Consider the following 18436-nt stretch of genomic DNA (forward strand, 5'->3'; position numbering starts at 1 on the left):
CTAAAGCCACTGTACACAATTGCAGGCAGCGGTGGTCACGAAATATACGGTCGCAAGAAGACCTGCCTCCGGACGGCCACTTGAGGGAACATCGTGTTCGGCGTATAGCTGTGTCGCATCTTATTACATCTGCGGCAGCTATTTTAAGCCGCTGTCGGCACCGAAGTAACACAGCGAACTGTTACAAATTGGTTACTTCAGGACAACTTCGAGTCATATTCCCTTTAGCGTGCGTTCCACTGATTCAAAATCATCGCGAATTGCTACTTCAGTGGTGTCAACCGAGAGCTCATTGGAGAGTGGTGTGAAGGTCTGTGGTGTTTTCTGATGTTATCTGGTTCTGCCTATGTGTCAGTGATGGCCGTGTTGGTTAGAAGCAGGCCGCTGAAGGCCTGGAAACAACCTGTCTGCGTCCTACACACACACTCTACCTCTACGCTACGCAAATTCACAGAGCTTCGTACTCCGGTGGGTTGTAGGGTGAGCGGATCACGCCTTTCCTACTTCAGCCTGGGCGTGTTGGAAGTTGTCCTCACGTCTGAATCTTCCTCGCGGTTGCGTTTCTTCTTTTACTTCATCTGGGCCATGTTGCGGCGTGCCTTCACTCCAGCAACAGATCTGGCCACCTTGTGGTCGGGAGCCAGTGCACTTGACTTCCCAAAGTGCGTATCAGCTCGTTCTCCGACATCCGGGCGGCCGCGTAAAAACGACGCGCCGCCTGCCGGAATCGGTGTTTGAGCAGCGGAACTCCTGCTAATCTGTGGAGTTCTTCGGTGCTGAAGTCTCGTGGAAAGTGAAGCGCTAACCTAAGCGCCTTGTTCTGGAACGTCTGCAGCTTTGCGATGGACGAGTTGGCCGCGTTGCCCCACACCACAGCAGCGTACTCTAACACAGGCCTGATTAGTGTCAGGTGCAGAGTTATGCCACAGTGTGGGGGCAGGGTCGTCGATGGGTTGAGTAAGGGGTACAACAAGCGCAATCTGCCAAGCGCTTTACCCCTTACTCCCCTGATGTGCGCCTTCCACGTCAGGCGCCGGTCCAGAGTGACGCCAAGGTAGCGTCCGGTGTTCGACCATGGGATGGGGCCTCCCATGATGCTGAGTGGCTGGAGGTCGGAAGGAATCTTCTTTCTGGTGAAGATCACCGCCTCCGAGGTGTTCGTCAGGGAGCAAGCCTTCCTCTCCGACGTGTCGCCACAGCCTGCTAACATACAGCCTCTCGAAGACCTTCGAAACTGCGGGAAACAGGCTGATGGGCCTGTGGTTTTGCGGCAACCGCAGGTCTTTTTCGGCCTTGTGGACAGCTACAACTTCCGCATGTTTCCTCTTACACACACCGCCACCGTCTCCGAGGACATCGCAAGCCGATTGCAGGCGGTGACGCATCAGCCTGGCGTTGATGCTTCTGCCGTAGAACGCCGTATCGTCCGCGTAGAGCGCGACGTGCACGCCCTGCCTCTTCGGAACGTCGGCAATGTATAGTGAGTAGAGCAAGGGGCCGATGACGGACCCTTGCGGTACTCCAGCTACTATGGGGCGTGCTGTCGACGTCCCGACGTCGCCGCGCACGTGGAAGGTGCGCCCAGTCAAGTCGGATTTGAGCAGGCGGGCGTGCGACACCGGTAGACCTTGTGTAGGTAGGCGCCGTCGTGCCACACTCTGTCGAGGGCTCTGGAAACGTCCAGGAGTACCGCCCCAAGATACTCGCGACGCTCCAGCGTCCCCATCGCCTGCTCCACCAGTCAAAACAGTTTCTGCTGCGTGGAGTGGTCCCTCCTGAAGCCGAACTGTTCGTCAGGGAGCAGGCCTTCCTCCCCTACGTGTCGCTACGGCCTCCTGACATACAGCCTCTCGAAGACCTTCGAAACTGCGGGCAACAGGCTGATGGACCGGTGGTTTTGCGGCAACCGCAGGTCTTTTTCGGCCTTGGGGACAGCCAAAACTTCCGCATGTTTCCTCCTACACACACTGAACCTAAAAATGTAGTTATGGTCTGAGGTGCGATTTGATATAACAGCAGGAGCACTCTCGTGGTTCTCCCACGTACCCTGACTGCAAATCTGTGAGTCAGTCTGGTGATTCGAACTGTTCTGCTGCCATTCATGCACTCGCATTCGGGAGGGCAGCGGTTCAATCCCGTGTCCGGCCATCCTGATTTAGGTTTCCCGTGATTTCCCTAAATCGATCTAGGCAAATGCCGGGATGGTTCCTTTCAAAGGACACAGCCGACTTCCTTCCCCATCCTTCCTAATCCGATGAGACCGATGACCTCGCTGGCTGGTCTCTTCCCCCAAGTGAACCCAACCCATCCATGGGTAGCATTCCAGGCACTGTTTTCCAACTGGAGAACGCTCGCGCACATGCGAGTGTAGTTACGCAACATCCTCTTCAGATTGTCGTCTTATTGCCTCCTCCTGCTCGATCACCAGATCTGTTTCCAGTCGACCACTTATGGGACATCATTGGACGACAACTCCAGTGTCATCCACAAACAGCATTAACCGCCCCTGTATTGAGCGACAAAATGCAACAGGGGTATAAATCAATCCCACAAAGTGCCACCTTTATAACATAATGCATACATTTTGTATGCTTGCATTCAATATTCTGGCAGTTGCAGAGTTTATAATAGTACCAGAATTTCAAATTTCCAATGGCTTATCTCGCCCTTACATTAACTTGTGATCTTTGAATTTTAATCACTTAAATATGTTACCTAGTCAGATGTATCCCCCAAATTTAATTACTCCATATTAATTATTTATTGGAGTTGCGATTTTTTTCAGTCTATTATTCTAGTTAATATTATCAGCTCTTTAGGATTAACCCAATTTCTTTCGGCATTCTGAAAGATTTTTTGTAAATGGACTGGAATAGTCTGCTTTTTAATCTTTCATTGTGTGTGTTTTATCTGTTTCCATGTTTGACGAGATTATTTCAGATATTTTAGTTGCCATTTATGGACATTTTAAATGCTACAGAAAAATTGTAAAATGTGGTATCTGATCAGACACGATGCACATCAAAACTCTGTGACAAAGGTTAGTGCTTATTGTAAAAAAATTGGGTGCGTAAATTCTTGTTTGAAACAAACTTTTAGTGTCCGTGGAGCATGTGAATGTGCGTTTTATGTATTTGTGTTAAGCGTGACGGCAACGAGCCTGTGTAAATTCTATTGTTTTCTGTAAATAGGAGCACTGACCTTGAAGCAAGAAACTACTCTTTTCCCTAAGCTATCGGGTATACAATCGTCTCTGCAGCACATTTGTTTCCTTCGACTAATGTACGTAGAATCTGTCCACACTAATGCAACTGAATATGCCCAGGTCAAGCAACTAAGACAAAACATAATGACTTTGCAGTAGTACTTGTAATATGAAATAAATATTAATATGTGTCAAGAAATATATATAGTTCTCTGTAGCATACTGCAAATGCCAATCTCTACCCTCTCATTAGGAATCTGTCAATTACCTTACGCTCGCACCCTGGAAAACAGCATAAGCATCGCCATTGGAATGGTTGTTAGCGTATACGTGGAAGAGTGAGTAATTAATCAACAATCGAATTTACATAATACTTCACATCTCAGGATCTTCCAGAAGAGGCGTAGAAATGAAATTTTGTTGTAATATGTTGAAATGAGTTGTTTATTTTCTTATCCGTTTCATCATCTCAACTTCTTTACGATATGTATGCATTGTTTGAGTAATAAGTTTTCTCCTCGCAAAAGCTGTGTAGCAAATGTACGGTTCGTCGCTTTGACATGCAAACATCTTTGAGAAAAGAGAATTCTCATTGACTTTGCATTCTGGCCACGTCAGAATCGGTAAACCGTGGGCTTCGTCTCTCGTCTTTCGGGAGCTTGTTCACGTTTCGCATCTCCTGACAGGCATGGCTGTTGAGTGGAGTGAATCTACAAGTGCAGAGCGCAAAGCTGAATTCCTTTGTTCAAATTTTTGCTGCCTATTGTTCATAAATGCCACTAATATTGAAAGCCTGTCAGTTCTTTTGAAACTGAACCTCTGTGTTCAAATAATAACTTTTGAACCCGACTTCTGCCCTCGAGTATCCCCCCCCCCCCCCCTCCCAGACACTGATCATGGCCCATTAATACCACAGTGTCACTAGTAATGTGAAGTTCTGGAAATGACAAACACTTCCACAAAGCGCAAAGAAAACACTGGCATTACTCAGAAGTAAAATACCTGAGATTGGAATTAGTACATTGAATGCAAGCACCATACTACAGTGAAAGTGAAATAAAGTGTGCCTTATAGGTGAATTTGCGCTACACAAATGTGTTTGTCATTTGTGTTCGACACTGCCTACTAACCTGAAATATCGATGACGCCATCTCTGCCGCCGTTTGTGTAGAAAGTACTGTACTTAAGTCATCTTACCTGGACTGCTGTGAAGTTATTATTAAAGACAACTATAAGTGCTACTTCTTTGTAGATACTGATATCGGTGAGCGGAACATATCTTACGAAGAAAGTTATATTTATCTCCAAGTGGAGGTGTGGGACATACGGTGGACTTCGTGAATAAAGGAAGATGTGACAGTCAGCCTGGTAGCGTGTTTTGCCAGTGATACTTAGATGTGCGGTTCAGACTGGTGCATAGTATTCCCGTACACCAGACGACTTCCTTTGTGGCCATTTCTACATACATTGTCGAAAGAGAGCAGATATGTGTATAAATATTTTACTGTATATGTGTGAACGATATTCATATTTATATCTTTACACGCCATAACAAAAGGGGGCTGTAATGTAAGTAAATTATATTGTTCTACAATTCAGAGCAGAAGGATATGTCGGCATTTGTGGCACATTACCCAACACATACACAAAGAAAGAAACAAAATTTATTATTGCCACAACGGTGACAACCTCGCTGTTCCCGGAAACACATTTATTCAAAACTGACAAATCAGTCACTTAAAAAACTTATTAACGTTGTTTATTGTACTGGTCATTTCTGTTACAGATATGAAAGTACAGCCATACAAAATACAACTTTCTAGAAATTTACTCGTATAAAGGTACACACACATCTCAACAAAACTGTAACTTAGAGAAGGTAGACAATGTCTTTTACAGAAAAACAGAAGAGAGAGAGAAAAGTTCACGTCGAAGATGCGTAGATAATATAAAATATCCCTGTCACAGTTGCGCCTAAGGCGGAATATTTGGATGCCAACAGATTAAGTTGAAATGTTTATTTTATATCATAGAAAGTCTTCTTTAATTCTTTTTAATATCATCTCCCTTCTCAACTTAGCATTTTCTTTTATTGTGCTGACAAACTGCTTCACAACAATCTGCAGTTATGCCTTAGTTACATACGCGAAGTTACATCGCGAGGAAGTCTGTAAAAACAGTAAACGCTACACAATGACTCAACAGTTCTTCTCGTTCTACTAAACAAAATTCTCAAAACAGTTTCTGATTTTAGATAGAGAAATACTCTTCATTTCGTAAGGAGTCTACTTCAGTTCTCACTAGTGTTGTATTTAAACGCAAGTGTACCACACTACAGCTCAAAAAACTACGAGCCCCGTTCAATAAGTAATGCAACGTTGGAAAAAATGCGTAATTTGCTGTGGCATCAGGGAATATTCCTGCTTCAGCCCTGTAGTTTCATGAAGATCTGACGGGTGACGGCACTATACTTAGCCATCAAAATGGCGTCTCTAACGTATGTGAGTTCCAAGCAGAGAGCTGCCTATGAGTTTCCTTAGTCGGAAAACTAGAGCATCGCAGATATTCATAGGCGCTTGCAGAATATCTAGGGACACCTGGAAGCAAGGTGGTGCAAAGCTCTACAATCTGCCGTCTGACCTCTGACCGCACACAGCTGTGAGTCCTGCAACGTTGGAAGGTTCGGACACTCTCATTCAAGGTGATCGACAAATCACAATCATCGTTGCTGAATGGGCCGTGTCTGTTGGAAGTGCTGACACTCTTATCCTCCATTTTCGGTACTCATACATGTGTGTCCGATGGCTTCCCGCCGCATAAAGAGCAACGAAGGATCATCTGAGTGGAAATTCTTGTGCGTTACGAGAATGATAGTGACCATTTTCGATGCAGTTACTGATGATGCACAACGTTAACTCCGAAGCCGACCTGTAGAGTGGTACCACGCGGGCATATTGGTCCTCCCAATGATTTAGCTTAAGACCGATGCTCTTAACACAGATTATGTTGAAAAATAGGCTTTTGTAGCCACAAGAGTGAGAATAATATGGTGTACTGGAATCATGAATAAAACCAACCTGCTTTCAGGAGAAAAGAAATGTGTAGCATTACTTATTGAACGAACCTTGTATGTTATTTAAATTGCTTATCTGTAAGCAGAACTGAGTATTTTTAGAATATGACTTTGGCAAGCAATTGCTTGTTCCGCCTAGGATTGCGAACTAGAGCATCTGCTAATCGTAATTCCTCTCATAGCTGAACGCAGTGCGTTTATGTACTCGTATAATAATGCTACTCATATTGTGGTAATGATTTTGAAAACATGCCATAGATATCAGGATACTGAAGTAAGAATAAACTACGACGTAAATATTTTGGAAGCGAAACTCATTTAGAAAGACAACATTCTAAGTAGAATTTTAAACACTCCAAATAGCAAAAAATTCTGCACAGTCTTCGTACTTATTTGATGGGCTCTTTCCAAATCACCAGACCAACACTAACACAAAGCATGGTTGAAGATACAACAGGTAGTACGAATTATATGAGTCTGTAAATTTATTGCAGATTCTGAATGCTGCCATAAGTACTAGCTCTTACCGCCTCAGCACGGACAGCTCGTTTTGTTCCAAGAAATAGTGGTTCTTGTTCTGTGACTTGTGCAAGATAGGTTTAGCGTACAGATACTAGTTTCGAAACAATCACCACATTGTAGAGGAATTTTCAAGACTATCAGATACACTTTCTAACACAAGTGTCCGTTTCGTCACGCCTTCTGCACTGCCACTACGCACACTGTATTTAAAATAAATGCTAGGAACTATTTTTGTAGCAAGTCCTTGGCTGGTCATTATATAATTATGTTCTTTTATTTTTATATTTTCATGAGCAAATTGCATAATTACTTTGTTTCAATAGCTTTTGGCCAACCGGTGGTAAAAAACAGACTGTCAATAGATAAAAATAGGTAACAAAAAAACGATTACATATCTGTAAAATCTTTAACATGCTGCAGCGCGTCAGCAACCGTGAAGTGTACAGAAAATAAACAATTTTTTCAGCCTTCAGTTGCAAGGTAATATTACCTTGCAACTGAAGGCTGAAAAATTGTTTATTTTCTATATTACCTTGCAACTGAAGGCTGAAAAAATTGTTTATTTTCTATATCTTTAAAATCTGCGAAGTAACTATCTACTTAATTTTTCATCTTTTGGGCCAGCAACGTAATATATGTGTGATAATGACATGTTTATTAGAATAGATGCATCAAATAGGTGCTTGTACTAAGTAATTTTTATCAACGACAGGCTCTTTCGGTTTTATCGGCATTTTCAAGTGCGTCTAGATTGATGTGACGTCCAGTTATGTTGTTAGTGGCCTGTCTTATAACTGTCACTGTGTGAACAAGATGGTAAATAATGTCAATTTGTTGAAAACATATAGTGTCGAAAGAGTGGAACTGTCAAACCACTGTCGCATCGTAATTAAATTTTATTTTCAACATACTGACATGGTTTACAATCTTTCTCAAACAGTGATAGTTATGACAGTCCACTAACGACATAATATGGACGTCACATCAATGCAGACGTACTTGAAAATGGCAAAAAGCCGAAATGGTCTGTCGTAAATAAAGATAACTTATTATAAGCAGCTGTTTGGTGCATCTACTCTAGTGGTCATGTCACTATTTACGTATTGATAAGAACGGATTAAATCACAACTGAAGGCTCATGTTACAAACGGTTTCCGTTGCGTTGTCGGCAACCCTGAAGGCAATGGTAGGTAGAGCTCGAGGTCTTGTATGTGGTGTGAAATCATCCCTTTGTCTACTGGCATGGGTCTTCATTCATAAAAGGAATATCTCATTCTGCATATTTTGTATTTACATCTGATTCTACAGTTACATGATGTGATTGTGTCATAAAAAGCTATAAAATATAAAAGAACGTAATCGGTCTCTTAATGTCAGGGCAGTATGTCATTTTTCTCCAAATTCTAAAATTACAATTCACTTTTGCACTAACACTTACAGACCACTGTTTCAACTTACTGTGCCATGATTAATACAGACTGTAATGAACTGCGAGAATAAATTTGTCGGTATTATCAAATACGAATGGAAGTAAATAACGCGAAATACGTCTGCCAATAGATAGGGAAGTTAGTGTTGCCTAACAGCCAAAATATTCCGCCACTGACACAATTTTCTAGGGATTTACTTAAACAAAGGTCCCAGCAAGGCTGTAATATACAAGTCTTTCAATAATGAATAAAAAAAAGGGAGGCAAGTGTATCATCAAGACGTTTCGATTCCGCGACATACCTCAGTCACCACAGCTGTGTTGTTTAGACGTACAAGGTTATCTTGACAAGTTAATTTGACAGGATCGAATCTCTTCCTTCACTTTTTTCTTGTTATCATACTCACAGACAACTACTCAACAATCAACATTAAGCCTTAGTTTCATATGTTTACACAGATTTAAGTTTCGAAACAATCAACACAATTCAGAGTGTTTCTGAAAAGGATCAAATAAAGTTTTTATTTCGTAATGCATTTTTGTCAATATGCAAATCTTGTCTGCACTTAAAGGTAGTAACAATTTCTGTTGCAGGTGAATCACTGGTCACTTTAGAATTGCAAGTCAACTGTTTTCCATGTTACAAATGATTGTTATCAGGCTGCTGTGGGACATTTAAGAAATATAGCAACGAAATGAGATGCTCGTGTTTCAGTCATGTCACACGCGAGAAGCCAAGTAAAGGACATGACAGAGATCTGTCATAGACAGTGAAGTCAGTGTTGGCTAGCTGGCAAAAGTATTCCACCAGCAGTGTCTTTCACAGTAAGTCAGTCTAAGCGCCGAGCATCCACTCCAAGTCACAGGCCGACTCAGCGGGCCGTCGGTGAAGACCTCGACGTCTCAGGAGGCTGTGGCTGACACCCAGGAGCGCCACCAGCAGGAAACGGCGACGCCCAGAAGCGCAGGCGTCAGCTGCCCCCACAGCCGAACAGCCGTTGACGTGGACCCGGCGCCCTGCATCGCTTCTGTGTGCTCACCTGCAACATCAGCAGCGATGGTGAAATGTGACGTGATGTTTAATATTCCTAGAATTTAATCTCAACAATCTTTCCCATTTGAGTCGGTTTTGATCTATAAGATCATCATCAGACATACACTATGTGATAAAAAGGATCCAGACACCTGGCTTAAAATGATTTACAAGTTCGTGGCGCCCTTCATCGCTAATGCTGGAATTCAGTATGGTGTTGGCCCACCTTGATGACAGCTTCCACTCAATCAGGTGCTGGAAGGTTTCTTGGGGAAGAGCAGCCCATTCTTTTCAGAGTGCTGCACTGAAGAGAGGTATCTATGTCGGTCGGTGAGGCATGGCACGAAGTCGGCATCCCACAACATCCCAAAAGTGTTGTGTAGGATGGAGGTCAGGACTCTGTGCAGGCCAGTCCATTACAGGGATGTTATTGTCGTGTAACCAGTCCGCCACAGCCCGTACACTACGAACAGGCGCTCGATCTTGTTGAAAGATGTAATCACCATCCCCGAATTGCTCTTCAATAGTGGTAAGCAAGAAGGTGCTTAAAAATCAGTGCAGGCCTGTGCTATGATAGTGCTACGCAAAACAAGGGTGTAAACCCCCTCCACGAAAAACACGACCACATAACAGCACTACCTCCGAATTTTGCTGTTGGCACTACACACGCTGGTAGATGACGTTCACCTGGCATTCGCCATACCCACACCCTGCCATCAGATCGCCACATTGTGTACCGTGATTCATCACTCCACACAACGTTTTTCCACTGTTCAGTCGTCCAATGTTCACGCTCCTTACACCAAGCGAGGTGTCTTTTGGCATTTACCGGCCGGCTGATGTGTGGCTTATGAGCAGCCGCTCAACGATGAAATCTAAGTTTTCTCACCTCCCGCCTAACTTGCAGTGGATCCTGATGCAGTCTGGAGTTCCTGCGTGACGGTCTGGATAGATGTCTACCTACTACACATTACGACCCTCAAGCGTCGGCGGTCTCTGTCGATCAACAGACGAGGTCGGCCTGTACGCTTTTATGCTGTACGTGTCACTTCAGGTTTCCACTTCACTATCACGTCGGAAACAGTGGACCTAGGGATGTTTAAGAGCGCGGGAACCTCGAGTACAGACGTATGACACAAGTGACACCCAATCACCTGACCACGTTCGAAGTCGTAAGTTCCACGGAGCGCCGCATTTTGCTGTCTCACGATGTCTAATGACTACTAAGGTCGCTGACATGGAGCAATCGGAAGTAGGCGACAGCATAATGCACCTAATATGAGAACCGTATGTTTTTGGGGTTGTCCGGATACTTTTGATCACATAGTGTACCTGCCTTGCTAGACCAGTGTATAAAATATAAAATAGCATTGTAGCAACCAAGATGGTGTAACATGACAGCCTATTGCAAAGGGAAGAGACACTTTATTCAGTCAAAAACATTAGACCGTGGACGCACAGGCAGCGGCTAAGATCGGGTCATATTGGTGTTGACAGCTGAAATCAGCTTGACAGGATCACGTGGAGGACCAGTTTCACACTATGCTCCACAGATGGGGTTGTCCCTTGACTTCCACAGGCCGCTAAGATGACCGCGTAACCGGAAAAACCCTACCGTTGGGCAGCATAATGATTGTTATGACCGTTTTTCGCGTCTAGTGCAAAATTAAAGCTTACCTCAAAATTAATAAATATTGGAACATACTTGTCACTGAAGAGGCGGTAGGCTCAACTGAAGCGGAAAAGATGGATGATTACGCGTGTGAACACGCGCTTCGATATCCGCATTAGTTCATAAGTTAATATAAGTTAAATTACTGAACTGTAAAAGCGAATATTCACCAATGAATCATGCGATTGCAACAAACAGGGATCTACGGATACATCTCGTAAAACTGTATCGCACTGCGATGATCAATTCATTCAAATTATTGACATATTGAAATGAGAAGGCGAAGAGTGGATTTGCGCAATTTAAAGCATCATTCCTTACTAAATAAATAGAGACGCATTAAAAGTAGCAGCACTACTGTAAACTTTAGATATATAGAAATTATTGATTGCATAATTTAAATTGTTTGTGAATATTTACACATATAAATCCAGAAACGGAGGAAAACCTTAAAAATTATTGTTTATAAATAAACTATGATAGACAAAAGAAAACTGATAACAGCATAATATTTCTCGGAAAATTTCCATGTGACTAATGTATCTTATGTGTATAAACATCGTCAAGGAGTAGTAGAACTGTATGATACACAAACACAAATTACCCGTACTATAGGGCCATCATCACTATACGTTGCTCGCTGTTGATGATCATATACACAACCGCAAAAAAATTAGTACAACTTTTATGGGTTTCCAATTAACTCAAGAGCTAACTTTGCAACATATGGGGTACATCAAATGATTGCTTTTACAGATCAATAGCGCAAGCGGTTCTGAGGTACAAGGTATCGACCCATGCTGCAACATGCATTTTAGTACGTGGCACTCTCTTTGGCATTCTCTCGATCGTAAAAAATGCCAAATAGTGATCTGGGGTACATTATGCCACACCTGCTCGACCCGTTCACGTAGTTCTATAAAAGATGTCGGCTGACTAGTAACGCAAGTCACTTCTGTCCATTACTTCTCTCCACTACGTCGACTGGAGACGAGTTCGGAGATCGTGCTGGGCAGGGACGTTACTGCGAGTCTTGCAGAGCAGGTTGGGCTTCACTGGAACAACACATCACCTTCCCGTTGCAAGAACGGCAAAAGAACGGGTCTAACAACATTCTGCACGTACCGAAGGCTGGATAATGCCCCCTCCAGAAACAGCAAAGATGAACGAGTATTGTATTTTACCGCACCCCAGACCAGAAGGCCTAGGATGGGGTCAGATAGGACCAGTGTGTCTTGGATGAATGAACTCTACGAGAGAGCGCTCAGCAGGTCAACATCGTACGTGCAAAAGACCTTCGCTTGCACGCAGGTAAAACCTGCTTTCATCGCTGAAGAACGCGGCGTGCCACTCCAAACGATCCTCTGATGGCACCAATCGGGCCGTGCACGTCGGTGATGTGGTGTGGGTGGAAGACGGGACCCTTTCCTAATAACCGGCTGCTACAATTCGTCTTGACAAATCTGAGCTCTCAAGCCCTCATATCTGTACTGTGGTAGCTGTACGATCTGCCATTGCTGTCTTTAAAATACGACAATACTACGGGCGTCAGAACGTAAACGTGACCACTGATACCAGCGTCGTTGCACGACTGACACTGCGGGTCCAACTTGGGTGACAATTCTTCGAAAGGACCGTCCTGCCACTCGGAAAGCCACAATTAGGCCCCTTTCAAACTCAATGGTTTGCCTGTAGGAAACAGGAGTCTGTCTGCACGGTATGGTTCCCTGCTTGCTTCACACGTTTGCACCACACCGAGCCGTCTGGCTGTGAGCCTTCCCCACTAAGGGGAAGACAAAAATGGCGTTCGGGTAGCTCTGCCACTACGCTGCCTCTTGAAGAGCGACGCTGCAACCCTTATCAGTACATCCAATATCCTCCAAGTGGCATATATCGTCATCGGATCAAATTCGATGTCGTGTTTCCATGAGTACTAATGTTTTCCGGTAGTATAGATCTAAACCGATGATAAAATTTTTTAAAAATGCTATTAAAGACTCTTTTAAACGCTCCAAAGGGAACGCAAACAGCAAGGTCCTACATCTGCACCCATATTTTAGCTACCTCAAACTATATGGCGGAGGGAATACCCTACACCATTTACATTTCTCCCCTTCCCTATCTCCTTCTCTAATGGAGCGTGGTGACGTATCATGAATATAGTTAGGCCGAATCCTGGGGGCCATTAAAGTGTGTTTCCTGTAAACAGATCAGTATGCTTACATGTACGTTTAAGTAGTTGACATCTGCGTGCTGATTGATTACTTGATACCAAATACCTCGAAATGGCAGTAGTAAGATAATCCCTCCATGCAACATTAGCCGACTCTTGTTGGTGTCGGCCACATGGCATACACGCCTATCATCCCTTAGTAGCGACATGACCTTAAACATTACTATTGGAGCAATTTCCTTTTTTTTCCTTTTTTCCTTTTTTTCCTTTTTTAATAACAGTGGTGGAAAAATATGGGTTCAGTTAACCTTGTGCAGTATACCGACCGTTTTGTTGAGGTGGTGAAGTGTTTCCTAGAACAGTTGATACAAGTAATTCGATAACCATACTTTCACTCACCAAATTATTAATACTGGTTATGAGATATTTGTGAGGTAAAGTGATAACACTTGATAAACCCGATATGCCAAAATAATATCGGAGGTAAGTAAAACATCTGTAAATAGTTATTAAGCGTCTTAACAGTGCCCCAAATAAACTTCTTCACCCTGTTGCACCTCATCATTTTGTTCGCCATCCAAAACTCAGAAGTGAAACGTCTTTAATCCGAAACCTAACACCATATAACATAAAGGAGAACGAAGAACGACATACCATAATTTACAAGCTAGTTACAGTTGAATAATTGAATTAGCCTGCTAACAAATACAAGAATGGAAAGCAATCTGGTCTGGATAAGGTCTGTATTGAAAAAATTATTTTGGGCTTCAAATATAGAACCATTTCTATTCTAGTTAACTAGCTTAAAAGTAATTTACCTTATAGATAGCATTAATACATGTTCAAAGGGCTGCTGTTTTTCAAAAGTAAGCAAATATCAATTCAATAGGTGAAAATTTGTATCGAAAATTTTATATCTTGTTTAAATATGTTTACGACTTAATTTGTTGTTCTAGAAGATAGGGGGAAATTGTATACAGGTCAGAACAAGTAACGATCAGTTGTTAGTTTGCATTCTACAAAAAATAGTCATATTCTAAAGAAAGTTAGAAAATATCCAGAAATATAACATAAATTCAAACTGCAGATAATCAGATGGATACTATTATATGAAATATCGTGAAACAAAAGAAAGAAAGGACAACCAGTACGTGCACAAGATACAATTAAACAAAGAAGCAATGTTTTGACTGATGGCTCACAAGTTGTGAGTATTTTTAATAATCACTTTCTAAATGTAGCACAAAAAAATAAGATTAAATGGTTAAAATGAAGAAGCAACAGAATACATTATAAATGTCATTCCACAAAACTATGAACGACTACAAGTATCACCAACATCCTTAAGTGAAATTAATAGAATTAAAAAAGTTCTCCACAATACAAACTTTTATGGTGTTGATAGAATTTCCAATAGAATTCTCAGGATCTATTCAAAGTAATGTCCTTAATTAAATACATAATGTATCACTGGCACGGGGAATATTTCCAGACAGAGTAAAATATGCAATTGTTAAATTACTTAATAAGAAGAGCGATTAACAAAATTTAAATAACTATCGTTCACTTCTTTTACTGACGTCTTTTTCCATTATTGACGTCTTTTTCCGAAGTATTTGAGAACGCGCGTAAGACTAGACTGACATGTAACTTGAAACAATTTACTTAGTACTCACATTTTGGATTTCAGTGGCTCGACTGAGAACGCTGTTTATACATCCACTCACCAAACGTTATAAGCAATACATAATAAAGCATCGGCGAGTTGTATTTTTTGTAATATTTCCAAGGACTTCAACTAGAAAGATCGTGTTACTCTCTTAAAAAGACTTAAGTTTTAGGAAATTGATGCTTTTGGAAACAGCTTGTCTAAATCATACTTGACAAACAGAATGCAAAAATATTAATTGAAACAGTAGTGGAAGGAGAGCAAATTTTAATGGCTGGCAATAAATCATGAATGGACTCCACAAGGTGCAATTTTGTGCCCACTCGCATTTCTTATTTATGTAAATTATCCAACAGACATTTGTCAAGCAGAATTGACACTCTTTTCGGCGTTACTGGTGTTGTAATGACTTTTCTAGTTTATCATTTAGAAAGAATATTCTGATTACACAAAGCGAGTATGAAAATAATGTGACATTAGCCCACAGTCGTCTTGTAGACACCTCTTCAAGGGTTTATGTATTTAACTGCATCGTCACAATATAAATATTTGATGATGAAAGTCGTCATCACAGTCTGGAAAGAAAGTGCTGTCTTGCCTCAAATACTACAAGGAAAAAATACCTTCATTACTCATTATTAAAGACGTCAGAACCCCAGAAAGGATTTCGGTATTCATAAACAAATTTTGTTATCATTTCGCCAACAACGATAAATTTCTGAGAAATGGTAAAGCAGGCTTTTAAATCTAGCCTAAATTCATTTAATCTGGACAACTCCTTGTTCTCCATAGATTAATTTTTACTTAAGACGAGGGTGGCAGCTACAGCTCAAACTATCGGTTTTCCATTATCTATGTTTTTTCGTGCCAGTTTAACCTCTTAAAATCGCTCAAAATAATCGGTTTGAGAAATAACCGACTTTCGGTGTTTTATTTCTGTTATTTCCTATAGTAAACGTAGAAATTGAACTAAGACCGAAATTTTTTTACTTTCTCAGTTTCAAGATAATTAGAATCAAAATCTTAAATTAAGCATGAGAATGAAAGAAAACGCAGTCCGTCCACCATTTTCTCGAAAAATGATAAGTGGTTGAATGTACCCAAAAATTTCCAGAATTCTCCTACTGATTCCAGTTTCCTGAAATAATATAGTAGTCCGGAATCATACCACTATTTGGGCGTTACGAATAGTTAGTGCGAAAGGGTGAAAATGATGAAGAAGGTCTATTCGTCGTGTTAACGTCGTGTAACTCGGTTACTAGAAAAAAATAAGAAAAACACCTGTTGTAACTGAGACCAAACAGGTACCGAAAAGTACCGGTTATTCAGAACTGAAATACCAGCACTGGTTTCAACCAGTCGGTTTTCCCATCCGTAATTTAAAATTTGTCAGCCTTTGTTAAAGAAAACTAGTTTCCAATTGTTTCTACATGAGTAGGAATGGAAAAGAGATATGTTTGTTAATGTTAAAACTAATCATGAATACACTTCCTCTCCACTAACTCATTCCACGCCATTTCGATTTAAAAAAAAAAAATAAATAAATAAAAATAAAAAAAACTCATTCAGATGATCTACGGAGCCTATAACTAATTAAATTTCCACAAGCTAAGTTATCTTAGATTTGTCATAAGAAGGAATTGTGTGATTTCCAGTGATTATACTTCGTAATAGCTCACCAACAGCTCGCCGAGATCCGTGTTGCAAATCTTCCTCCTCATTATGTTAAGATTTAAAAAATCGGTATTAAAAATTTTACTGAATCACAGTCATTTTATAGTGAGAGAAAGTTACTGGCAAATAGCGTAATAACAAGGTATTTCTTTAAATTTTTAAAGTACAATACATTGATGTGTTCTTTAGAACGTGTAATTATCTTCTGTCCTATGTTTTCTAAGTAGCGTGGACGTATGAGGTTCTACAAATACGAATCTGTTTTGCGTTTTCCGGTGGATTTCTTTTATGAGTATTAGTTTTCTTTTGATTATTTCTTAAATATTTATTGAAATGAAAATGACACTGCTAATGTGTGATAGAAAGAAATATATCTGATTACGGTTGTGTTCAATGATTTTCAAAAAATATATATTAGCACTTATCACAGGTATATCAAGTCGCAATCATAAATTACTCAAGAGTAAACATTAAGTGTCACCTTGCAATTGGCGGACCTAAATGCCTAAACTAGAAGCGTTCTCTAATATAGCGATCGGGGACACTTGTTGTGAGGATACCAAAAGTTTTTCGCATACAGTGATTTCAAGTTTTCTCTCGATTTTGTTGTAGGAGAAAGAAGATTTCAGTTTAAAATGCCGTCTAAATGGTGGCAATGAAGGATAGGAGACGCACAAAATAGCAACGAAGAGGTGGAACTAGGAGATGGCCTTGTTGCAATGAAAAGTAATAGAGATGGCTTGAAGTAAGAAAGGAAAGCAAGAACATCTAAATTCAGATTTTTGGACTGGGCTTCGAACAATGCCCCTGTCAATAGTGACTTTTTTTTTGTGTAAACCACTACACTAGTTTGTTTGGTGGTTGCTTCGTTTAGAGAGACTGAATCGACAATACAGGAGAGGAAGAAATACCTAAAGCTTTCACTTTTCTTACTACATGAACGTTTCAAGATATAGAAAAGAGGTTTACGGTAAAAGATAATGCAGAGAGGTATGTATTTTTTAACGGCGTTCAAAATCTCTTAAAAACTAGTGCAATAATACAACGTTTGGTAATGTTCATAGACTGAGACGGCAGAACAGGACTACATGAATTATCTAAAGCTCGCACCTCGTTTATTGTGTGAGCGGTACAAGATATCGAAAAGAGGTTTATAGTAAATGATAATGCAGGGAAATACGTAATTTCGCGGTGTGGGTAATACTCTTAGTCATTGTGTCGACCGGATACTGAAGTAAGTTTGATTTCTTTAAATAAAACGATGTCCTTTTTTAACGGCATTCAAAATCTCTTGAAGAAACGAGTGCAATAATACAATGTTCAACAATGTTCGCGTTGAAACGTTTCTGAAAGAGAGAGGCTCTGAAGCTGAAAGTCAAGACAACCGAAATTTCGTAATTCTGTGCAAATGCAAATAACTGGTTTTTTCATGCATGGCAGCTTCGTGAGAAGTTGTGAAAAGATACGCCTATGCTACAAAGATAAAAAGAATTTTCTCTAAGCTTGTTTTATACAACAGAATACAGTTATATAGCAAAGTCAACTATGACTGTCGTAAATAGAACTATATGCTACCATCTTGAGATCCGAATGGGTTTAGAAATCTATTTAATATATTTTGTTACGTACTCACATTTAAATGCGCTGCTTCTAAGGACTTTGACATGAACTACATCCTGTTTTCGTATCCAAAATATGATTGAGAATCATCGGAAATTTTGAGGACTTTGCGGAGTATGGGTTACCTCCACCGTCAATCTGCTTTTCGTCTTTTGGTTACTACAGGCATTCACCTTCATAAATTATTAATTTTCTTAGGACTATATGGCAGAATATGTAGGTTTTGTTTGTATATTTTCATTTTTGTACATTGCTTATGACTAAATTTGAGTCTTAGTGTGAAATGATCAATCGAAAAATCTACTTTACTTCTGATCCTGATTCTGATTGTTCAAAGATTTGTTATGCATCAGGCTCAGCAGGTTC

The 18436-nt window shown here is 40.9% G+C and overlaps 1 protein-coding gene across 1 annotated transcript in view; it reads right to left on the minus strand.

The window, feature by feature from the left end:
• Positions 1 to 7372: 7372 nt before the first annotated feature.
• LOC124805519 (lachesin-like) overlaps positions 7373 to 18436 on the minus strand; it is a 682250-nt gene continuing 671186 nt past the window's right edge. The window contains exon 6 of the mRNA XM_047266083.1: positions 7373 to 9269. Within this exon, the coding sequence (XP_047122039.1) occupies positions 9133 to 9269 (137 nt within the window). The 3' untranslated portion in view covers positions 7373 to 9132. The remainder of the gene's footprint in view (positions 9270 to 18436) is intronic.

Source organism: Schistocerca piceifrons, chromosome 7, assembly GCF_021461385.2.
Source record: "Schistocerca piceifrons isolate TAMUIC-IGC-003096 chromosome 7, iqSchPice1.1, whole genome shotgun sequence".
Taxonomy (NCBI): domain Eukaryota; kingdom Metazoa; phylum Arthropoda; class Insecta; order Orthoptera; family Acrididae; genus Schistocerca; species Schistocerca piceifrons.